Consider the following 24,756-nt stretch of genomic DNA (forward strand, 5'->3'; position numbering starts at 1 on the left):
TATATTGCATGCTCAAATTTCCCTTAACCTCTTTTCTACATAAGACACAAATACTATGGACAGCTTTGCAAAAATGCAATGTTATGGACAAAATGCAACATACGCTGCATGTTACTGATGAAGATAACCAGACTGAATGTGTTCATGAGGAGCTCGAGTGCTTCTGCTCACAATCCTCACAATCTTTTAGTAAAACATTTAGTTCCTACTTCATTCAACCTAGTTCCCAGGCATCTACAACATGGTTTAAAATGCTGATAATGACGATATGCCTGAAATGTTAAAGTGCCAAAAAAATTATCATTTTGTTTCTTATAGAAGCCAATGACTTCTTAATAGACTTTTTACATTCCCTGAGTCCTCATGACCTCGCATTCAGTTCCAGTTTCAGCAATGCATGAAGAACATATGAGATTTGCTAATTAATGATAAATAACGAGTTTCTATATCCAAGTGCAAACAGCAAATTATTTATATTTGTTTGTTTTATTTGTATTCATATATCTCGATGCATATTAGCCGTGTAACAATGGGACTTTTTATGGCAAGTTTAGCTTTTCATGATATTTCCATTTTCTTTTCCTTTTTTTGAGACAAAAAGTCACAATGTAATGTTTATTATTAAAACATAGAAAATTCTGAATCCATATGTTATACTTATCATTTAATCTATATCAACATAACTATATCTACACTATATTATATATGATGTATGTATAAGTAAAAACAACATACACTGTTTCTCTGATCACTGTCACCATGAGGGTGTGTGAAAGACTAAAAACCATCAGCCACACACTGAAGGAGTGTATTACTTGTACATGACACACACACACACACACACTTTCTATAGACTTCTATTGCTTTTATACTGGCCTATCAATATTTTATATCTCATAACCCTAAACCTACCCCTTACAGAAAACCTGTTTGCATTCTTACATTTTTTAGATAAACATCATTTACTATTTTTGATCATTTTTGTCACTCGTGGCGAGTCCACGTCAGTCCCCGCAATGATAGAAATGTCAGGTTTTACTGTCCTTGTGGAGAAATTTGATTCTTACAATGTAGTAAAAAAAACAAATACACACACACACACACACACACACACACACACACACACACACACACACACACACACACACACACACACACACACACACACACACACACACACACACACACACACACACACATACACATACATACACAAACACACACACACACACACACACACACACACACACACACACACACACACACACACACACACACACACACACACACAAACACATACACACACACACACACACACACACACACACACACACACACACACACACACACACACACACACACACACACACACACACACACACACACACACACACACACACACACACACACACACACACACTTGTGTAGAATGCGGATGGAAACAACTGAATCAAAACTGGTGTAGAAACAACTTACAGTCAGAAATCGCTAGTAACTTTCACAAATAATTAGAGAGAAACAGCAAAAGTCACAGTGAGATAAATATTAAATGTTGAAAGCCTGAAATAGTATTGTCCAGTCTATTTGTGTTTGATTACTGCAGCTTTCCTGCTCTCTGATGGGCTGAGCAGAAACGAGAAGTTGAGCTCAAACGTTTCAGGAACGTTGTCTTTAACCCGACCGCATCTGTGTGACACGTCTGTCTGTAAAACCAGCTAAAAGTGTGGGAATGTTTCACAAGCGCTTTCAGCTCCTTATCAGAGAATAATGATTCGTGTAAAAAGCACTGCAGTGACTCTGAGCCGTCGATCAGGTCAGACACACAAATACTGACCTACATAAGTGATTGTTCTGTCTCTACTGTTCTCCTGTGGAATATTTAACTAAATGACTGCTGTACGACACAAGACCCGTGACTCCAAACACGCTGAGAGCAAACAATAACCCATGATATACACGAGCAGGTGGATGTGTCTCTGTCTGTCTGTGTTTCCTGATAAGCCACACATAGCCTCAGGACGCTCGTCTGAATCCAGAGGCAGCTCGGATTTCTTGTAAAGCACGTGACTTTATCTCCAGCAGCACTTCTGCAGCATGACCATGCGGAGTCGCCCTTGAGAAGAAACACGGGCATTTACAAGAAATCCCTGAGTCTCGCTGGAATCCACCCTGCTTCCCTGGATGCCATACTTCACATTATTATCACTTATGACACACACGGCCATAAAAGACCTGCCAGCTTTCAAGAAGATGATTAAAAACAACATTCCTTCACGCCTGAAGGGTGCATCTGAGTATCTCTGAGTAGTACGTGTACCCTTAAGGTAGTAATATACACTCTCAGGATACAAATAGCAGGCTTTTAAGGCTTGTTCTGGACAGAGAGTAGTTTCCAGTTTTTTGAGCATCACTGGGACTGTTTTAAAGCAGCAGGGCTGGTGAACGGTATTAGTTAAGAAGAGGAACTGCAGGCCTGTGTTTTCCACATCACATGAGTTTCACACTCACACACTCAACGCATGTGAAAGCGTGCATGAGGTAGTGGCATCGACAGACATCGAGTCATTGTGATTGAGTAATTCACGCTTGAGATATTCTTATTTCCTGAGCCCCTCTGATTTCATATGATCGTTGCTCTAAAACACACTGAGAGTCCGTTTGCAGAGCAATGGATGGAAATGCAGTGAGAACCAGTTTTACATAACACCAGCAGACTAGGCTTTATCTGCACTCGTCCGATCTAGATGACTGATGAAGACAAGCCACCTCGCAGCTGTTGGTTATGTCAAGCTGTCTGCTGTAGAATCATAGTGGAAAAACAGATGCCAATAATTACACACAATGCATTTGCAAAACCAAGTAAACACAGCCAAGCCTGACCTCAATCACCGGCTAGAAAATGATGTTGCATGCTCAGCCAGTTTCCTGCAGAAGTATGGCAACATTGCAGCGTTTATATCTGTTCACTGCATGCTCAAAACCACATTTTCTGCTTATTTCCTCACATTGTGTGAACATTTGCAACGGAAGGTCACCTTAAACACCCACAGAATCAAACCTGCTCTTGTTGTGGAACATTTATGCATCATTAAAACTTTGCGTGACATGAATGACCGTTTGGATGCATCACTGGTTTCATCAGCTCTGAAAGTTATCACTGTAATAACATCAGTTTGAAAATTATACGTCCAGCAGATTCGGTGTGTAGTCTACAGTTCCTCATAGCTCTTTCTCAGACTGATACGTGTTCTGAGTTAAAAGGTAAACACCTACAGGTTGTTCTAGGTCATGATGTATTTCAGTCAGGCCTTGTTTGCATATAAAAGCCTATGGAAATGCTGCTTGTTTTGCTGCTGATCTCTACGACACGCAGGATAAACAGCAAAGTTCAGATTCAGTGCTCATATCTTGATGACATACTTTGACATATGGTGATTACCTCTGGTTATGAAACCATGTGATCATATAACAGATATGATATTGACAGACTCACAGCGTCCTCTGCTGGACACAAACAGTACACAGATTAAAGATCAGGCCACAGCTCTTCCGGTCAGAGAATCAGTGCTTCATGTTTAAGCGGGGATCGTAAATACCAGCATTACTATGTTGTTAATTACTGTTGTTTAATCGCTCTTCTTTTGAAAAAGTGAAGGAAGGGATTGCTCATCATTTTCTGTATTTTGATTACAGTAACTTCTGATGTGATTGCATTAAATTATGTACAGACCTCTATATAAAGCAAGTCGATATAATATCAGTCTAATGTAAAATGTATGTTTCCCCCTTAAATACTCCATAACCAGTCAATGATTTTTATGGAAAGGTTTTGAAAGAATATAAGAGAATATATAAGCATCTATCCTTGTATTAATCAGCTGTTTCAAAAAACTAAATCTCTGACACAAAAAACACACCAAATCTGTAAAACCATACACTAACTCTTTTTCAAAATCACGATAAACTTTTGGCAAACCACAACATAATTCTCTCTGCAACACACACAAACACAACATGAAGTGTCTTGATTTTGTTCGACCAATCAGAACGGCACGCTTCACACCAACCAATAAACACACAGCTACACAACTACACAACTACACACCTACAGGTTAATGTGTGTGTGTTCTCTCCTTCGTGGAAGACTTCACAAACACAAATGCTTTCAAAACACAAGTTTGTTGTTTCGTGTTTATTGTGAAGTTTTCAGCATCTCTCTGCCCATTACTTTCAGTCAGAACTGCACACAGGAGCACATGAAAACAGAGCTTTGGTTTTTTGAATCAGTGTAGAACATCTCCAAAAATATATGTATAAAATATAATAATAATGCTTTAATAGTAATAGTCTTATATATAATAATAGTCTTTGCAAAATGAGACAACCATTTGCTTTTGAGATGTGTTTGTGATATTTTGAATGCAGTGCTTTGAAAAAGTCTGTAAGCAAAACTGTAAATTTACTGCCCAATGTTAAGCGTTCAATGATTACGGTGAGGCAGAAAACGCTTATTTTCTCGTGATTGTGTTTAGTGTGTTCTCTGTGGAGAGTCTGCCCTCTGCTGGACACTTCCGGACACAGTCTACACACACTCTACACATAATTCTACATTCTAGACTGAATTAAAGCTGTTAGTAAACCGGACATCGAGCGCGGGCTCTGAACCCTGACCGTTCTTCCGGAACGTGTTTGAACGGAGTGACGTCATCGCGACCGTTACACGACCGCGCGACGATTTCTGAGCAAACCGCGAGTAACTTCACGATCTCCAGAAGAGAAACGACAGAGAATAACGTGAAATCTGTCCCGATCTAAACTCGACTCGCCGCAGGGTTCTAACGCAGAGACACTTTCTCTTTCACATTCGCCAACAGAAGAGCGTTCAACACAGAACGTTCAGTTCTCAATTAATTCCCAAAAACCCACCGCTTCTGAACCAGCAGAGACGTTAAGATGTCTGTAAATGTTGAGTTTGCTGTGAGATGTTCGTGAAGCACGAGATTAAACCGCTCTGTGGAGACGAGCTGGTGCTGAACCCTGAACCCTGAACCCGATCAGACAGAATCAAGACTTTAATCCAGAAATCAGGACTGAAACACTCTTACCTGGAGTCGATCGAGTCTCCTCACCAACAGAAGAACGCGTTTAATCCGAACTCGTGATGAACGTGTGAGAAGAGAACAAATACACCGAAGGCTTTAAAGCTCTGCTCTTTCACTTTCACTTTACTCTGATGTGAAGGAGGCTGAAGCAGGAATTCATCAGAAGTGTGACCTTTCTTCTCTAGAACTCATCTGTCCTGCCTGAGGATCTTGTATGCTGGTGTTTATTCTTCAGAGCATGAAAGAAAGAAATATAAGTAATAAGTCTGAAATAAGTCCGTAAAGAAATAGACTGATAGACTGAGGTCTCACAGACATCTCTTTTCTGCACATGTTTGAGTTCTTTGATGATTGCATTACTATAGTAATTCAGTGATGTCTTCACAGATGTGATCAGACTGTGATCATAAACATCCAGAAAAAAATCTAACCCACATACAGCTCTGTTACAAATACCACCACCATCATCATCATCATCATCATCATCATCATCATCATCATGGCTTGATGTTTAGTACCCAGTGTAAGCTTAGACTGAGTTATATCCCACTGAAACATACAATAAACTTAACATCTCTTTTTGTTCACTGCAAGCATGTGCGGTTAACTCGGTTGACTCGGTTAACTCGGTTGACTCGGTTGACTCTTGTTTGACTTAAAACGTGTTTGTAAAGAAAACGCAGTGAATATGACTGATGAAAGGCATGCTTTATAATTTAGTCTAAACATTTTAAACTGAAACAAGTGGAAAAGCTCCTCCAGATCTGAATCAGGGCTCATTTCCAGCACTTTTGAGTGATGCAGAGCTTTTTAAATAATAAACTATGAGAACTATATTTAAAAAATAGATTTAATAACCACGATCGCCGGCTGGAGTGCCCATGACCTCCAAACTGTCTGTGCTACCCGTCTCTGTTTCTCTGTCTTGGTTTAGAGACTCTTATTTTGAAGTGTTTGCTTCCCATGGTTTCTTGTCTCTTTTCCCTTGTTTGTTACCTTAGCAACGGATCTATATGTCTCAGACTTCTTGGTAACAGGTGGAAAAGTACATTTACTTATCATTTAAGTTTTCTTTTAAGTATGACTTTAACTTCACTACATTTAAAGGACAAACACTGTACTTTTCACTCCTTTGAAGCAGAAAGTCGTTACTGAATGTAGGAGCTTTAGAAGTCAGCGGGGAAAGAGATCTGAGCAGTACTGATCTGTTATAGCTTTATCATCAACATTTAACATTTAATAATAATAAGTGTGTGGGAAGATCAGAAGTTCCCTCTTAAGGCCTGCCACCTTCCTAGAAAGTATATATTATAACATAGTATATATATTATAATAGTATTCCTATAACATACTCTCACCTCATCCTCACTCCTTTTCATTGTCTTGCTTCATTTCTTACTTTGGACTATTGTCTGCTGTTTTATAGTTGAAGTATAATATAAGTCTATATAATAATATTAATACAGGCTTTGATCATTTTGGTCATTTAGCAGACCCTTTTATCCAAGGTTCAGTTATCTCAGTTAGCTTAACGTAGTACACCTAGCAAGGTCTTTTAAGTTAATTATTTTCAAAACTAATTATATAGTAATTAAAAAGAAAACAGATAAAAGAATAGAACAGAAAGAGAACAAAGAAGTAATTATATATAAATAATTATATAAATTATATAAATAAAAAGAAAATGAATAGACAGAATAGAAAAAAAGTGAGAGTTTTTAAAGAATAGAATTAGAACAGAGATGGCTAGAGTTAGAGGGTCAAATAAAGATAAAAGAGATGTGTTTTTTAGGTAGTGTTTTTTGGATTTTATACCTATTTTCCCGGTCTTTAAAGAATATTTATTTACATTTTTATTTTTATTTATTTATTTGGTTGTTTAATTTAGATGTTTTATATATATATATATATATATAAAAACAAGTAATAAAGTGTACAATAAAATACAATCAAAAGCTTTAGTTCTACTTTAATAAAGTTAAATGTGCTACTCGTGGGACTTCATGATTTCTCAGAGCAGATCTACGATGATTTCAAGCGATGCTTACGTTACGAAGCTGTTGGGAAATAGACCATAATATTAAAACCAGTACGACTGCTTTTATGAACTTCTTATGCTTACGATGCTTTTGGGAAACGCAGCCCAGAGTATTCTGGCAGTATTTTACACAATGTTATCATCTTCCTTTCTGTCCTAGAATTTCCTTGACTTTACAAACGAGGGGGAAATAGAAACAGATTGATTATGATAATCAGAAAAGAATAAGGAGTCTTTATTTGTAAGAACACCGCCAAAAACAACGCTATTCTTTTACTCCTTTGGTTAGTTTTATTGAATAAAAGGTATTAATAACACAAAGAGGATATGATATAAATATATGCTTTAACTGTAATGATGTTAACCCTACCTGAAAGACATGCATGGTTTTATTAACCGATGTTCTTTTGTTTTGACATATTTATTACCGTTTGTATAACCATAGTTTTACTACAAATACCAAGATTAAACTACGGTCAGTGAACAAAATATAGTTTACTTGTATTTCTAAAATCATGATTAATAGTCACACTGTATGTGTCCTGATTAGCACAAATATTGATGTTTAATCTTTGAATTATGAGCTCTTTACTTAAACTCCTAGCAGAAACGTTTTCAGAAACATATCGTTCATGAATACGCTTCAATTATTTTTTCTCTTCTGAAAAGCAGGCATTTTCAAAGATCAGCCCAGGCTTAAGAAAAGCTCAGGCTCTTGATAGTAAAGTGTTTTCCCGAGCGACCCCGCTGTGGAGTTTTACTCCTATTACAGCTAATCAGACTGTAAGCATTCCTAATTCTTTTGGTTCCTTTTAGTGGAAAAATGTGCCTTGGATTAGTTTCCATGTCAAACTTCGCTCATGTGTCCAGGTGGAGGACAGCAGAGTTCTTCTCCAGATATCTCCAGGGGTTTCCACAAAACTAATAACCAAAGCTGACCTCTGCAGCATGTGCTAATTCAAAGGTTTTGGACATTTTTGGAGTCAGCTGATTCTTCTGTAATCTAGAGCTCTGGCAGAATGGGAAACTACGACGAGGACACTGCCTTTCTGGGGCAAAAAGGAACTTTTTTTGTCATCCTTTTCTTTCTTTTGAATGCCGTCTACATTTCCACGGGGCTTCACAGCTTCTACATAGTTTTTGTCGGGGCTTCGCCGTCACATCACTGTCGGATAGCGGATGGAAATCTTAGTGAAGCATGGCTGGAAGCCAGTATCCCCTATGAGACGGTCGATGGAAAACTACAGGCCAGTCAGTGCTGGAGATACGGGCAGGAGACGGTCAGAAAGCTGTCTTCTCAGGGCTACTCTCCTCTGGACGTCAATCTGACCGACATCCCTCTGGAGACGTGTGAGGATGGATGGAGCTACAGCACAGAGATATACCACTCCACCATCGTCTCCGAGGTGAGCGCAAAATAACATTTAACAGCTATTATACAGCTTTTTTTTCTCTGCTTACAATTTATCTTTTCTTTTTTAAACTTTACACACAAATTCAAGAACTGCACACACAAAATGCAAAGTGCCTCATTTGCAAACACCTTTGCTATAATATTACGTTTCTGGGTATACAGACACACGGTTATTCAAAGCCGAAAGCTTTTCTTTCAAGCTCCTGCGTGGAGGTAGTTTTTACTGTTAATACAGTATTACACATCAAGTGTGTGTAGTTGTTTAGATGTGTGTTTATTGACAGCTTGGTGTTCAGTGAAGAGTTAGATTGCTTGCGTTTCTAGATAATTGTGTGTTACAGAGAGAACTGTGTGTTGTGTTTTGCGGTCAAAGGCATGTGAATTTAGTGTGTGTTTCTGCTGTTTAAGAGTTAACTTTCAGAAACAGTGTGTCTAAAGTAAAGATTTTGTTTGGAAGCAGCTAAACAAATATAACTACAAACTAATCAACTTCATGAGATGCATGTCTGTCAGTCAAACTTTACTAAAACAAGAAGGAGACCTGAGCAATACTAATAAACTAATCTGTTTTAATCTGTTATAGCTTTATCATCAACAGGTCCAGTTTGTTTTAATTGTTACCTTTAATAATAATAAGTGTGTGTGAAGATCAGATGGTTGTTGTGTGTTCTGGCGCAGTGGGATCTGGTGTGTGAGAACGAGTGGAGAGTCCCGTTCACGTCCTCAACTCTATACATGGGTTATCTTCTGGGCTCTCTGGTCGCTGGACAGCTCTCGGACAGGTACACCACTTACTGCAAGCTCACAGCCGCTGTTAAACACACATCCACACAGCGACGTCTCATTGGCTCTTGTCTTGTGTCCCGTGTCTCATCAGGTTTGGGAGGAGGAAGGTTTTCTTGGCGTCTATGGCAGCAGAAGCACTAGTGATGCTCGTGCAGTCCTTCTCCGACTCCTGGCTGCTCTTCTGTGTTCTGTATTTTTTTGTTGGCACAGTACAGATATCCCTGTACATCACAGCATTTGTGCTCGGTAAGCATCTTATAAATGAATATAGTCTGCTGATCTGAGATTTGCTGGAAACTCGTGAGCCTGCTCTCTGAAAGATAAAGGTTCAGGGTTTTTTCTTACAACAAAGCCACAAAAGAACTGCTTGGAGAAACCATGCAAAGAACCTTTTAGAGAACAGATTGTTCTTAGTGTGTTAGTCATTTTAAAATGTTTTTTTATTATAAAGAACATTTTGTGCTTTGAAAACACGGCATGCATTTCAGCTATTCTTCAGCTATAATTGTCAATAAAGAAGCGTTGTTTAAAGAGCGTGCATGAGAGATTCCAGATGTATAAATGTGATTTCGTGGTCACAGGAAGTGAAGTGCTGAGCGAGTCCTTGCGTGTTGTCTTCACGACGCTGGGAGCGAGTCTGCATTACTGCATCGGTTACATGGTGCTGCCGTGGATGGCCTTCTTTGTCCGAGACTGGAGAACACTACTGAGGGTTCTGTCGGGCCTGACGGTGCTCTACATCCCTCTGTGGTGGTAAGTCTCCAGAAGACCAGAAGGGCTTCAGTTACGCTCACCAAACACTTCCCTTTGCATTCCCACGGAAAAAACAAGCCCATGCTACGTTTCACAAAGTTCTGACATCAAAGAACAGAAAGTTAAAATCTGCACGTTTTTGTTATGCTGCATTATAATTAAGGCACACAGAGCAGTAGATTGTCTCCATTTCCTGTTTTTTTTCTTGTAAACCAATCCTCAGGCTGATCCCAGAGTCTCCACGATGGCTTCTCTCTCAGGGCCGTGTTCTTGAATCTGAGGCCATCGTGAGAGAAGCAGCGAAAAAGAACAAAGTCTCTGCTCCAGAGGTCATCTTCAACCAGTCTGAGGTCTGAGTCTGCTCCCACTGCACTGAAACTACTATAATATTCACATTAAGTTATGAAAACTTTCAAACACTCTAAAGATTCAATTTATTAAGGATGGTTATGCGAAGATTAGAGAAAGATGAGATGTTAAGAAAACATGGCATTTCAATGTTCTTTCAATGTGTAAAACACCCATCTTTAACACTGTTTGTAGTCTAAAACTGTTTAAAACTGTAGTGTAGTCTAACTGAACATGCAAGAGGAAGAATGGCTATCAATAACTTTAGTAAACCAGATAAACACGCAGGAGACCAAGCACTTCACACACAAATAAAGATGACACCAAACAAAGAACAGAAAGAGCTGAGAGAAGATGCTTCTTCCGGTCTGCTCTAATCTATTTCTGATGTATAAGCCAGCTAACCAATGAGTAACTCTGGAAACACACAGGAAGATGAGATATGAGATCAAATCAGGGGTGGACTGGAACGAAATCTCACTCTCATCCAGTCTCATACATCCTTGACAAATTTTGAAAAAAAGTTTAAATCCATAGGCTATCACCACACAGAATTAAATGTTGTGTCTTCTATTTTCCTTATTAGTCTATTCCCCGACGTCTCTCTGTCCCTCATGTGCATTTTTACTTTTTTTCACAAAATGTTCTCATTCTAATTAGTTTATACATAATATACGATTATTTTTAAAAAAAGTACTACATTGGTGTAATGGTTTGGTACAGTATTGATTGCACGACAAAATAGTCTTTTAATAAATCCACAAGAAGCATTTCACACAACAGGGATGCAACACACATAAATATATAACCAAGTAGAACAGAGAACACGTACTGCACTGAGGAGAACTTAAAGGGTAAGTAATGAAGGTAATTAACGAGACACACCTGAACCAATTAACAATTAACAGGAAACACAAACTAGGGCACATAGGGCATAAAAAACAACACACTGGGCTGGGGCGTGATATTTGGAACCATGTTTTATTGTTTTATCTTCCTAAATGATAAATTTTACCATTTGTATAACCAGAGTTTTACTACAAATACCACGGTGACGCAGTGCAGCAAAACCCATTTTTAATTAGAGTCAAAAAATTAAGATGCTTAAAAGGTTCTTCACAGTGATGTCATAGAAGAACCACTTTTGGTTCCACAAAGAATCATTCAAAGGTTCTTTAAAGAAGCATGTATACAAGGTTTCTTCTGACATTGTTTTAAGAGTGTACTTTAACCCTGGTTTTGGTTTTATTATTAGTATTATTAGTTGGAACGGGCTGATGTTGTTGTCTGCCTTAGCTTCCTCTTAAATCGTCATAAAATGATGTGAATATTTGTGTGTTTGGGCCAGGCATCGGTTCTCCTGATGACTAATCCGTCTTCAAACTTAGTGTTACCAATTTAATAATTTTGTAGTGTATATTTAGTGACTTCCCCACACCTTTAAGACTTTTTTCTAAAGTTTAGGGACACATTTATCAACGTTTTAGACAAACCTTATCTAAGCTGTCATGTTCCCCGCTGATTCATAATCATCTTTATATTGATCGGTGAATCAGTTTTAGCTCCTTTGCTGGTTCAGCTAAGAGAGACAGGAAATAAACTCAGGAACAAAGAGCACTAACAGAACATAACCATCACACTTATGAACACATTACTTCTGAACATTCTTTACTTGTTCAAAACATCCTTTTTTTAAACCATCGCCAAGTTTTCTTTGATGAGAATCTTACATTTGAATGTTCTTTCAACACGGAAAACACCATGTTTCAACATTAAAAGAACATACATCAGACACTGATAATGTTAAAAGAATATATTGCTCTGAATTTCTGTCTGATAGTAATTTGTTTGTTCATTTCTAGGTTAAAGAGTTGGTGTCCCAGAACAGCAAGTACAGCGCGCTCGACGTTCTACGATCCAGCGACATCCGCAAAACCACCCTCCTGTGTTTACTGCTGTGGTGAGTCTGACGTGCTTCAGCGGGATGTACTTCTCCAGCGCTCTTCAGATCATACCACTGGTGTATCTTTGTCCCTTCAATAGGATGTCCATCAACGTGGGGTATTTCGGCTTGTCCTTGAACACCACTAACCTCAGCGGCGATCCGTTCCTCAACTGCTTCCTCTCGGCGGTCACTGAGGTGCCGGCCTACATCGTGTCCACCTTTCTCCTGAAGAGCTGTCCTCGGAGACCCGTCCTGACCGCCTTCCTGCTCATCGGAGGAGGATTTCTGCTCCTGGTGCAACTGATTCCTGAGAGTAAGAGCACACACACACTACTGGCAGGAATCACAAAATCTTAGATTCAGAGCTAAAAATCAGCCTTATATTGAGATTTGAGAAGTAAAACACTCGTGTCCATCTTTTTCTTAGTATTTACAGAAAGGGACAGTGTTGGAAGGTGTATGAGAGTCATCTGCTGTACAGTAACTCATTAGCAGAGGACTTATGACATAAAGAAATTATGTTTAGGAGGAGCGCATTCAGATCATCAAAGTAGTATCTATATTCAGTCATCTTCGGCTGTATTCTGAGCCTCCTCTCAGACGACTCACTATATGCCTACTACTTGTTCAGTCTGAAGCACTCAGAGGACTAGGAGTTAGTATTCAGAAAAAGCACCAGCAATCGGTTTATCAACCCAATCCCATGAATGCCAGTGAGTTTATGACAGATCTGTGCAAAGAAAACTGGAATTGGACCATTTCAAGTAAAAGGGGTTAAGCTTTAGAGCTGAACTGTGCTCCAGGGCACCTTCACATGTATGAGTTCTTGCTGATTTAAGAGCTTTTCACACTTAACATGAAAACTGGGCATGGATGTTTGGAGAGAAGAGGATCCTGTGGGGATATCCACACCACACACAATCACTCATGGTGTGAAAAAGTGAGGTTTTTCTGTGATGAAAGAGAGATTTTGTGTAATTACAGTTTAGATCTAGAACATGATGCATGGTGGGATATGCTGAATACAGCACTCTTTTGTTAAAGCTTTTTTTCAGTGTTTTTAAACAATCTAAACATCCATTTTTTTCCATTTTATTAAGGATGTTGTTTTTTTATGTAAACTAGAGCCCTGCGCAGGTCTCAAGACACGCTATCATCTCCGACAACCCACAGATAATCAGAATCACTACATTAACTACATCGACATATTCAGCAACCGGAAAAATGAAAACTGGTCTGTCATAACCTTCTACAAGAAGAGATCACACAAACAGTTACAGCACTCTCAAAAAACTATTGTGTCGCTGTTCATTTACTATAAAACACGTTAATAAAAAATATAGAATATATATGGAATGCTCTAATCTATTACTGATGTGTACCTGTCGTGGCAATTTGGAAACAACTCTTGTCTTTAAACGTTTTATTTTTTGCAAAGAAGGTCAGGCAATCAAACAGAAACAGTTTGCTGCAGTCTCAACTCTTAACAGCTGTACTTTTCCATGAAAGGACAGGAACTTGAAGACACTTCACTATATAATTTCTTCTGAAGCCTAGTCTCCTGTTTTAGGTACAGCTGACCCCTCAGGTTTTCCTTTAAGCTGAGATACAGCTTCTGTCCCCGTCCTCTTCCAGGCCTCTCAACCCATATAATATTATGACTGCTATGCAATTTCAAGAAAATCAATACCATGCAAAGATGCAGAAATACATTTTTCTTCCGTAGTAACCCAAGTAACAAAAGAGTAACTCTGGAAACAAGATATTAGTTCAGGAAATAAACACACTTTCCTGTCGAGTGTTCACTCAGATTGCGAAACAGTGCTGTGGAAATTGACGCTCGTCCATGCAAATACTAACAGGTTTGGTGGGTAATTACAGCGGACTGATCTAGTACAGCAGGGAAGGCGTACAGAGGTGAGGAGTGTTGGATGAACTGCAGCGATCGTAAAGCGGTGCTCATTATCACAATGATCTCTTCCACAGGTCTGAAGACTCTGGCTCTGGCGTTAGAGATGGCCGGCAAGTTTGGCTTCACCATGTCCTTCGCTGTAGTCTACATCTACACGACAGAGCTGTACCCCACCGTCCTGAGGACCCTGGGCCTCGGCCTGTGCTCGTCCGCCGCTCGCATCGGCAGCATCACCGCTCCTTACGTCATATTCCTGGGTAAATCCTCCTGTGTGTGTCTGATCAGCTGCATCTCACTGGACCGCAGGATAGACCTTGTGTTCTTTCTGTTCGTAAAGGTACTTTCAACAAATACCTGCCCTACGTCCTGATGGGAAGCCTGACCATCGCTTCCTCGATAGCAAACATGTTTCTGCCAGAGACGTTTGAGAAAGTGCTGCCCGAGACTCTGGAACAAATGCAGAAATGCAAACGGTATGTCACTGAATTATGTGTGTGTGTTTTACCAATCCATATGTACACATACATCTTTATTTTGCTTATTTAATAGTTTTATGAGAAGAAATAAGCGCACCTTGGAGGAACAGTCCTAGTGAAAGAAGAGAAACCTGACAGCTACACAGAAGGACATCCAGAAGATCCTACATGACACCTCATCAATGACTTCACAGTTTTGTAGGCAACTGATAAAATGTATATATAATATATGCCTACAGGTCATTTTTTGTGTTTCTTTTTATTGTAATTACATTTTTTATGTCAATCTGTAATTGGTATTAGCTAATTAATTTTCTTGTCATTCAGAGATTGAATTCTACACACTAATACACTCTATACTCATAGTCACACAGTTCTGCTGTTAACATTAATAATATGAGAATAAAGTATAACAATAATGATTTACGGTCTGATGAGCTAACCGATCGTTAGATTTAATCATCATCGGTAGCCCAATCTATTGTAATGTTTTATTCCTCAGTTAGTCAAAACAGTCTTGGTAATTGTTCAGATGACAGTATACGGTGAAAACTCTTATATGGGTCATATATTCCAAGACTTAGTCTAGAATCTGTGACGATGGAGTAGTTTAAAACCCCAGACGTGCAGCGACTGACAGCTACACCAGGGTTGCCAGGTTTTTGCAACGAAACTCAAGGATTGCAGCTTTAACAAAATGTCAAAGATTTTAATGTTTTTTTTGAGAATCATATCAGAATCAGAAATAGTAGTCGCCATCCTGGTTGTTTCATATTTAAAGTGTTTGTAATAAAAAGTAATAAATCAGATTGTTTCATTCCTTGGTTATGATTGGCCGAGCTGCATTCTGTTCTTTAGTTGTCTTATTATTACATTCATTCCCAGAGGAAGAAGCACAGCTGCTGCAGACATCTTTTAAGATGGGTGAGAGGGTTAGAAAGAAGACCAGTCACAGCTGGTGGGGTCTGAACAGACACAAAAAAGCAAGGTAAGACTACTCGAACTGAGAAAAAAGGCACTGTGCCTTAAAGAGAAGGGATGGATCAGAGGTCAGAGGTGAACTCAGGGCATCCTAGGATTAGGATCTGAGAGAGAATCAGGAATGAGCTGTGCATTTGATAAAGCAAAATCTGCCCATTTTTTTTATTCAGTAAACATCAACATTATACAGTTTGTGTAATTATTAACTTCATACAACAAAAAATACAGAAGGAAAAGCAAAAAAGTGAAAGCACTAAAGTACTGTAATGGACAAGCCTCCTCAGGGCCTTTATGTTTTAGAGTGTTATTTGTGTCTCGTTTGTCACGTGTTCATTTCAAACCCTGGCTAAGATGATGTTAGGATAGCGTTGGATTTATTACATGACTCCTCTTCTCTTCTCCCTGCATGTATACGAGATGTTAAATTCTTAATTCAGTAAAAAAAAAAAAAAAAAAAGTGAGTTCAACATGGCTTGCTTTCATTGCAAACATTTATTACAATTTCTGATGGAAACAACTGTATCTCTCGTAGATGGAACAGCTCATGGAATGACAATGATACATGGAAGGACAGTACAGAAAATAAAACGCATTTGTGTGCCATTCCACTGCGACTCCATAGAAATAGACCTAGAAGACTGTGCCCTTGGCATCTCATCCCATTTTAGATGCTTTACACTATGTTATGTGTTTATTAAAAAAAAAAAAAAAAACTAATAAAAATTAATAATCATGGAAACAAGGCATGCATAATGTTTTTTTTCATCCATGTTATTCAAATTAAGGACAGCTTTAAAAAATCCATATATGGCATTTATATAAATTACATTTTATCATCAGCTATCCTTATTTCACTCCCTTGCACCCTTCTGTTCAAGGCAAGCTCTGCTTTCAGACAGCTTCAAACATCATCATCATCATCATCACGTGTGTGTCCACTTTCCACCATCATCACGTTACTAGTCATTAGCAGGTAAATATAATCATCTGTTTTTGTGAGAAAGGCATGCTCTGCTTTCGCCCGAATGATCAGACACTCGTGGTCAGTAATGATATTTACTGCCGTGCCCGTCTTCAATTCCAAATCATATTAAGAAAGGAAATGCATCTATTGGTCTATTTCAGTTTACAGTAACTTTGGGAATGAGTTCCTGAATGTGGCAGTACACTTGTTTTAATTTTTTGGGAGAACAAAAACAGATATGCAATTCAACACAGCCACATCAGAGCATTAACAGACAGTCTCGACTTCATCTTAAAGCCTGAGGACCATGGTCTCGCGACAGGAAACAAACAATGGAGAGAATCAAAGCACTTCCTGTTTGAAGTATATGAGGCAGATGACTCAGAAGCTGTGTACGATTGTATGTGGTGCGGTCAGTACACGCAGAATCATTCACCGATGGACAGAGAGAGATCAACGAAAAAAAAAAAAAAAAATCCCCATCAAATTACAGAGTAAAGAAAAGTGAAAGTCAATGCGAAGACTCATTGTTTGGAATTGACCACATTTGCAGAATCACTGCAGGTTTGTTGTTTTGGTAAGAAATCATGTTGATGAGCTGAACGATAACAGTCTGTGGGAGTCGAGTCGTCGTGTGAAGGCGGGATGAGCGTGCTTCTCTTCCTCTTCCTCTAGTCGATGTACTGTGAGAGCCAGCGGAAGCCCTCTCCGTAGCCCTGTCTCTTCAGCACACTGCACATGAACACCTCCAGGGGCCTCGTGTTCAGCTCTTTGAGGGGAATGTTGCCCTGAAGAAACAAACACAACCATTAAAGACAATTAAACAGGATCCTGTGACTCTGATGACTGGATTGAGTCAGAGCACCAGCATCAGGCACAAACTGGCCCGGAATAATGGCCCAAGACACAAATGCTGTAAAAATGTCATCTTTCATATGTTAAACAGTGTTTCCATTTAATGCAACAAACCTTACAATTCTTTTCTTAGGCATTTCTGAGTCAGCACTAACTAAAGGTGTCATATGATGTTATTTCAAGTTCTCGTTCTCTTTGAAGTGTTACAAGCTGTTTAGTGCATAGAGAAGATCCCTAGAGTTGCAAAGACTAGACTCAACTATAATATTCTTCATGAAAGTTATGAGTTGTCCACACCCCCACTTCTCTATGTCAGAGTGAGTTTATTTTCATAACCATTATTCTGTCTGTAGTGTTCCTGCAGGCGCTATGTTCTGGAGACGCTGCGTTTTGTTTTAAAAGTGAAACCATTTTGTGTTTCCAAAAGAGGACACGACTAGAAATCAGTGTTAAGTTGTGTTTACAACACTGTTCCAGAACAGTTGAGCACAAATATTAGAGTGTGTTCAGCACATTCACCGATGACCGTGAACAGAGACTATAAAGAGACTGATTCTAACTCTAGATTCTACAAGAACAGTCTGGAGCTTCTGATTCTCAACCTTAAAAGTTAAGTTTTCTGTTTAAAAGAACCTGCTACTTACTATTCAGACGTGAGTTCTGAGCAGCGAAGGCTAGTGCTTGTTGTTTACTAGCCGTGATGCAACAAATTCCTCGTTTATAATGTGTTTTATTGTTTTGGTGTCATAGTGAGGGCTATAATTTCTAGAATTTAGCTCCAGAACAAAAACTATGATCATCCTACATATCTATACAAGTACATCACAGTCAGGAGTAAAGAGACGAGGTTGAGCTTTGACACAATCTGTATTTTTAAAAGCGCAATATAAATAAAAGTGACTGATAGGCTATAGTTGTCTGATTTCCTCAAGCAGTCCTATTGTTGCACTGTGGTAATGGCTAGTGCAGTGTTTTGCATTGCTTATGAATATTTCTGCCTTGTATGATTATCATAATTCACTTTGAATCTCAAACAGAAGTTTCAAACACTCGCTGCTATCTGAAAGTCTTACACAAATATTACGTTAAAAGCTTCTGGCCTGACAGGGCAAACATGGGATCTAGGATCCATCACTAGATAGACAGGGGACTCCAGAGAAACAAACAGTCCCCGGGGCCCACTGTCCCATTCTCAAACACCTCAGTTTCATGTATAACTTTACTTCATTCATGCCTGGCTCACCTAAGATTATCCAATAGAGACATGTTTCCAAAGATATCTGCCTGACACACAAGCAAATCAAGTGACAAGCAACAATGTTTTGAGTGCTCCTTTCAGGCTCTCATCTCAAACGCGTCTCAGAGAGTGCTGCGTCGTACCTTTCCTGTCGTCTGACCGTACAGTCCGAAGATCTCACGCAGTTTCTCCTCACTGATGGCTTCAGGTTTGTCAATCTTGTTGCCGAGGATCAAGATGGGCACGTTTCCAATGGTTTCATCTGTCATTAGTGCCTGTTACACACACACACACACACACTTACTTCAAGGCTTTGGAAAACATGCATCTTGTATCTTTTTCCATAACTCTGAATTGTTGTCAAGCTTCGTTGTAATGTCTTTGTAGGAGCTAATTGCTTCCCCTGAATTTTTTAAGTCTCTCTGTGCACTGTTCTTGAGATAATCTGAAGGCCAAATGAAGTTTGGAGGGCTGCATTGATTGACCTTTTCGCACTATGCACCTCAGCATCCACTGACCTAGCTCCGTCAGTTTATGTGGCCTACCACGCCTACCTGTTGTTTCCAAACGCTTCCACGTTCTTATAATACAGTTGACTGTGGAATATTTAGGAGCGAGGAAATTTCATGACTGGATTTGTTGCACAGGTGGCATCCTCTCACAGTTCCACTCCTGAGAGAGACCCATTCTTTCACAAACGTTTGTAAAAACAGTCTGCATGCTTGGTGCTTGATTTCATACACCTGTGGCCATGGAAGTGATTGGAACACCTGATTCCGATTATTTAGATGGGTGAGTGAATACATTTGGCAATATAGTGTGTGTGTGTGTGTGTATATATATATATATATATATATATATATATATATATATATATATATATATATATATATAAACAAATTTTAAAAATCATGAGCCAATTTTAACTGAAAACAAACGGTTTTGCTAGACTTTTTTTTCAAAATTATACCATTTCAGTCTGTACTTAGATTTTATTTAAAGCTTATCGGCTTCTTGTATTCATAGCTCAAATTGTGCATTATTTGAGACTCAGCATCAGACAAGATGCGGAATAACAACTTTGTAAACAATGTATTTTAATGTATTTAAAAAAGTATTTATTTAAAAATATTTAATTAAATAATGAAAATTTTTTTCCCATGCAGTCAGTTGATAGCATTAACTCAAAAACAAATTCAGAGGTATCCAATCCTGCTGCTGGAGGTTTTTACTGAGTCTAAAGCCCTCCAGAAACAGGTTTGGACACTAACTCATCATCAAGAGTATGGCTAGCTGACTCATGTTCACTGGTCAGAGACAGTATAATGCTCACGTCAAGCTCTGTTTTGGACTCGGCCAGTCTGGCGTAATCTGCGCAGTCCACCAGGAAGACGATGCCGTTAATGGCGGGGAGGTAGTTCTTCCACACTCGTCGAGCTGTTCAGAAACACACCACACTGAGTACACACTGATCTGAAGCAGACAGAGAGCGATGTGTGGGTCATCTACTCACCCTGAGCGTGACCACCCAGATCAAACGTGGTGAAGGTCATACCAGCGATCGTCAACTCTTCTGAGGCTGAGGACAAACACAACAGTGAGAGACATTCAGTTTAACTTAATAAACCGTTTCATACTTCAGATGACAACTCTGTAATCTCATAGTATTTGTTTCCAACAAAGGAACTGTTATAAAAAAATGTGTAAATGCACTGTAAAAAATGCTTCAGTAAGCTAGAAGGTTTGTGCTCACAAAGACTATGCTAATGAAAATGAAAAGAAATTTACCCGAACATTTGTTAAACAAAACAGATTGGGTAATAACTAAAAAGTTTAAACCTACAATTGTGAATAAATGATCAAGTCAGAACTGAGTTGCATTGTCGTCTTATTCTATGGTGGAAACAGGCTTTCACAGAATATTACATCAATAATGCAACCAAATGTATATAACAAAGTATATTATTAAGTATCTTTAAAACACTGTACTAAAGCTGATGGAAAATGAAGAGTACAGAAGAGTCTAGTTTTAAATAGGAAAAAAATCTAATTCAATCATTTTTAAGTAAGATGCTAACAGTCTAATCAGATTCAATGATCTATGCTAAGCTACAGCTAAAAGGGTTATCGCTAGATCCAGAGATCGGCTGAATGGATTAGAAAATGGTAAAACTCAACTGTTTAACTAGGGGAGTTGGAAAATAAGCCTATTTTCGAAAATAGTGGAGTGTTCCTTTGAGGGGCATACGGCCATCACACATCCGGTACAGTGTTTACAGACATACTCTCTGGAGCCGGTGTGGTGTTTGTACACTTACTGGGGTGTAAGGTTGGCACATGTTGACCCAGTCTGTCGTCTTTGAGCATATGCAGTAGCGTCGTTTTGCCAGCATTGTCCAGACCGAGAAATACTAATTTGCCCGACTTCTTATACAGCCCTGAAACAGAGAGATGTTTTCCTGATTAGATGCAGCCCACAGCACAATCCAGAGATATGATTGGATAGACTACATGAAGGGATTACTGGACTCTTCTGAATATTTGGTGAATTCAGAATATTTCTGATAAGCGACTGTACAATGTTTTGAGAGCGTTTCAGAGCTCAGTATCAGTCTGGCCTGGACAAACAGGAAAAACCAGACTGAACAGAGAGATGGGGTAAGATCAGCCCATGATGCACTGCATGAGTCAGTACAGAAATTACAGTGACATCTGCTTCACCTCCACTTATTTCTGCTCTTATTCCAAAGACAGTCTTAAATTAAAAAGACTCAAACGGCTTGTTCTTCTCCTGATGTAAGCTGTCAGGTGATGCTATCCCACAGTTTTAACAAATACACATTCTCTGACTTGATCCAAGCATCTCCTGAAGAACAAAATCCAGTCATGCACTGCATTTCTGTTTCACACAGAAATATTTTCCTATCCAAAGTAAAGTGGGTTGTGATTTGGAAATGCGTGAATGTTTAACAGTTCTTGAATGAAAGATCAACTTGGAGAGATGTTTCAGGTCAAACGCAGTGAGAAAAGAATCACTTCTTACCCAGGAACTGCAGAACGCTACTGAAACCACTATAAATCCAATCAAATATGAAGGACATATCCAGGCCGTTGAAATATCTGAAAGGAATGAGAAATATTAATAGGTTTCACCAGACAGGTATTGTGAATGTGTATTAAATAGGTATTTATTAAATCAGCTGAACATTTGCAGTTCAGACACAGGTCATATAATACTGTTACACACATCTGATGTTCTGCCGTGTGTTGAGCATACATGCTGTATAATATCTGAACTTCTCTAAAGTCTGCTCAGAACTACGTTAAAACTCACTGCCATTTAATGAGGTTTAGATATTTGTGTTAAAAAAAACTGAGGAAAATTTTGTTTGCATTGCATACAACATTTAATGCCAAGAATTAATATATTTAAGGACTTAATGTGTATTAATGAAAAAAATGAATCTATTATCAGACTCCTGTTTATATGAACACTGCCATCTGATCCACATATTCATACAAATTGCATGCATTCTGAACAAAATGAATCAGATGAGTGTTCAGAAGCTCAGTACTTCAGAAGAGCTTATGAGGAAATATGATGTAAATTCATGCACCATGAATCTGATGGAGCAGCAGTCATATTCAAGTGTTATATGATCAGTTTTTTCTTATTGATCAGATTCCAATCAGATCAAGATCAATCTGATTGATTAAGAGAGTTCTCTGTTCTAATTAAACCATCAAACTGATTTGGTTGTATGTAACAATCTGTACATTAACTATCATTTTAATATATTTTTACTTTAAAGCAATAAACCATGTCACAATGAACATCCACAACTTATCTCCCAGCCTGTTTTATAACACAATAGCATACAGTAATTCTGTGATGAAACCTTCAGCTGTTATCAGGATTTGAGCGTTTGATAGCAGCAGCTGTAGAAAGTTAATTTAAAAGAAGTTTTTTTGAGCCAGATAATCTGCAGCCACTGAAGAGATGACAGACGGGTATCAGGTGAGTCTGTGCTCATATTCAGAGCCTTTCTGACCACCATCATCATCATCATCAGCAGCAGCAGCAGAGATGTGAATGATTGTGAATGATGCTGGTCTTGTGCAATCCATCTGTCAGCAGCCGCTGGAGTAAAGAGCAACAGCGGTAAAGGTGAAGGACACGTGTGATCTACACGTCAGCATGATCTCACAGACTCACAGACTGACAGAGAGAGAGAGAGAGAGAGAGAGAGAGACACACACCCACTGAGTGACGGCCTAAACATCAACCCTTGTGACTGTTGTCTCTAACACAAGGCTGTGCAAACATTTCACAGCTTTATAATAACAACTATGTCACCAGGATACTAACAGTAAACCTCGATCTCACCCAGATCACTAATGATATCAAGAGAGAAAGAGTTTATAAAAGAAACGCCTCAAAGATTCTCTCTTCTCTCTAAAGATTCTAATGGCCCTGGTTCATATGAATAGACTGACACTGCATAAAGACCAACAATCAATAAGACCTTTGACTGATATCAACAGACTGATGCTGGCACAGAATGCCTCTCAATATAAATATGAATGATGTTCATCTAGAGCATAAAACACACACGACTTGTGAGTGTAATCATCTAGAGCATAAAACAATTCAAAATACAACAACCTGAATGCACTTTTCTAAAAAACCTGAACTGAGTTACTTCTAAAATACAGCACTTTTCTGAGCACTAATTCATCAGAAGAGGAAAACTCACTAAATGTTAAAAAAGAAAGCACTTTGGCATTTCTTTAAGAAGCTCATAGCTCATAGGTATCTGAAATCAGTCAGGTGACAAAATGTTGCTCAACCAAACACCATCCAAAACACGACCAAAGGGATGATATCACAGACAAAAATCATCACTGAAACCTGTGTGACTTCTGTTCATCTCTCAGACACTAATAAAGATTCTCATGAAGAAGGAGAGGTTTCTCCACCGAAAGTCTGTGCAAATCAAACATTCATAAAAGGTGTCAAAACATTTTGTGAAGACAATCATTTTATATGATAAATAGCTTTAATTTCTGATTTTATACACCTTAAAACATCAAATTTTGTTGTAATGGGCTTTCACTGGAGAAACAGAAACCTCTCTGGTTTCTTTCAGTCGGTTTTAAACGATCGTGAAGAATGTTATGAATCTGGAGCGACATGAGGACAAGGAATAATCACAACTTTCAGAATATTCATTCCTAAAAAAATTAATTGGGATGCGTTACATTTAAATGACATTAAAATCATGAATTATTCATTCCCAAACTAATCACACGAGACAACCATTTAAAATGATAAATACTACAGCGTTTTTAAAACAATCACATTCATAAGAATCTGACAACTGCCTTTAATCAAAATCTTCCTTGTCTTGACTCTGATGGGTCTCACAGCGCGGTGTTTGAGGTTTTATTTCGATCTGAGTCAGAGAGAGAGTCGTTGTTTCTGATCATTCGCAGACTGTGCAGTATGTACGTGTCACTGCTGATGCTAGCAGAGCTAACGACACTTCAACTCCCTCATAAATATAAATAACAGATCACAAACCGACCAACCGGTCTCTTAATCTACATTAACCGTGCTGTCATTGCGGCGTTAAACGATTCGAGTTAATTAAACGAGCTTCAGCGTTACACAACTGAGTCAGGCTAGCATCTCCCGTTAGCTTTAGCGCGAGCGGCCGGCAGAGGAGAACCACTCTCACACGGCAGGGAAAAACACACAAACACACACACCGAGAGACAGAAACCTACCTCAAGTGTGTGTACAGATGAGTGCAGCTCTTTCCAACGCAGCTGAATGAGTGAATATTACAGCAGAGTCGAGAGAAAAGACTCACAGCCGCTCAGAGCCACGACACACAACAATGGCGCCACTTCCGTTGTGTGTCACAATCGAAACCGTCCGG

The 24,756-nt window shown here is 38.9% G+C and overlaps 2 protein-coding genes and 1 long non-coding RNA gene across 5 annotated transcripts in view; 1 reads left to right on the forward strand and 2 right to left on the reverse strand.

Moving 5' to 3' along the window:
* The window catches only part of LOC122326191, an 18,117-nt gene extending 11,883 nt beyond the window's left edge, over positions 1-6,234 (reverse strand). Inside the window, exon 1 of the long non-coding RNA XR_006247438.1 lies at positions 5,106-6,234. This is a non-coding gene — a long non-coding RNA (uncharacterized LOC122326191). The remainder of the gene's footprint in view (positions 1-5,105) is intronic.
* The window catches only part of slc22a5 (solute carrier family 22 member 5), an 18,905-nt gene extending 2,490 nt beyond the window's left edge, over positions 1-16,415 (forward strand). Inside the window, exons 2-12 of one of the 3 annotated variants that reach the window (XM_043220908.1) lie at positions 7,810-7,923; positions 8,011-8,546; positions 9,233-9,336; positions 9,432-9,586; positions 9,922-10,093; positions 10,317-10,443; positions 12,304-12,401; positions 12,485-12,699; positions 14,373-14,555; positions 14,636-14,771; positions 14,848-16,415. In XM_043220908.1, coding sequence (XP_043076843.1) covers positions 8,160-8,546; positions 9,233-9,336; positions 9,432-9,586; positions 9,922-10,093; positions 10,317-10,443; positions 12,304-12,401; positions 12,485-12,699; positions 14,373-14,555; positions 14,636-14,771; positions 14,848-14,890 — 1,620 coding nt within the window. In that variant the 5' untranslated portion in view covers positions 7,810-7,923; positions 8,011-8,159 and the 3' untranslated portion in view covers positions 14,891-16,415. The remainder of the gene's footprint in view (positions 1-7,809; positions 7,924-8,010; positions 8,547-9,232; positions 9,337-9,431; positions 9,587-9,921; positions 10,094-10,316; positions 10,444-12,303; positions 12,402-12,484; positions 12,700-14,372; positions 14,556-14,635; positions 14,772-14,847) is intronic. The other 2 variants (XM_043220907.1, XM_043220910.1) reach the window with 2 other exon arrangements.
* Positions 16,229-24,756, reverse strand: sar1b (secretion associated, Ras related GTPase 1B). Its single transcript, XM_043220913.1, has 7 exons — positions 24,602-24,756; positions 21,855-21,931; positions 21,130-21,249; positions 20,325-20,390; positions 20,145-20,248; positions 18,955-19,086; positions 16,229-17,507 (listed from the first exon to the last, which is right to left on the reverse strand). The coding sequence occupies exons 2-7, from the start codon at positions 21,910-21,912 to the stop codon at positions 17,391-17,393; spliced, it is 597 nt and encodes a 198-aa protein (XP_043076848.1). The 5' UTR covers positions 21,913-21,931; positions 24,602-24,756; the 3' UTR covers positions 16,229-17,390.

This window comes from Puntigrus tetrazona, chromosome 21, assembly GCF_018831695.1.
Source record: "Puntigrus tetrazona isolate hp1 chromosome 21, ASM1883169v1, whole genome shotgun sequence".
Classification (NCBI taxonomy): Eukaryota; Metazoa; Chordata; class Actinopteri; order Cypriniformes; family Cyprinidae; genus Puntigrus; species Puntigrus tetrazona.

Excerpts from the sequence above, each read along its gene's own strand:
- sar1b (XM_043220913.1), bottom strand. The coding sequence starts at position 21,912 with ATGTCCTTCATATTTGATTGGATTTATAGTGGTTTCAGTAGCGTTCTG. Across the intron at positions 21,250-21,854 it reads TAGCGTTCTGCAGTTCCTGG|GGCTGTATAAGAAGTCGGGC; the intron begins GTAAGAAGTGAT and ends TCTCTGTTTCAG. Across the intron at positions 20,249-20,324 it reads TCTGGGTGGTCACGCTCAGG|CTCGACGAGTGTGGAAGAAC; the intron begins GTGAGTAGATGA and ends GTTTCTGAACAG.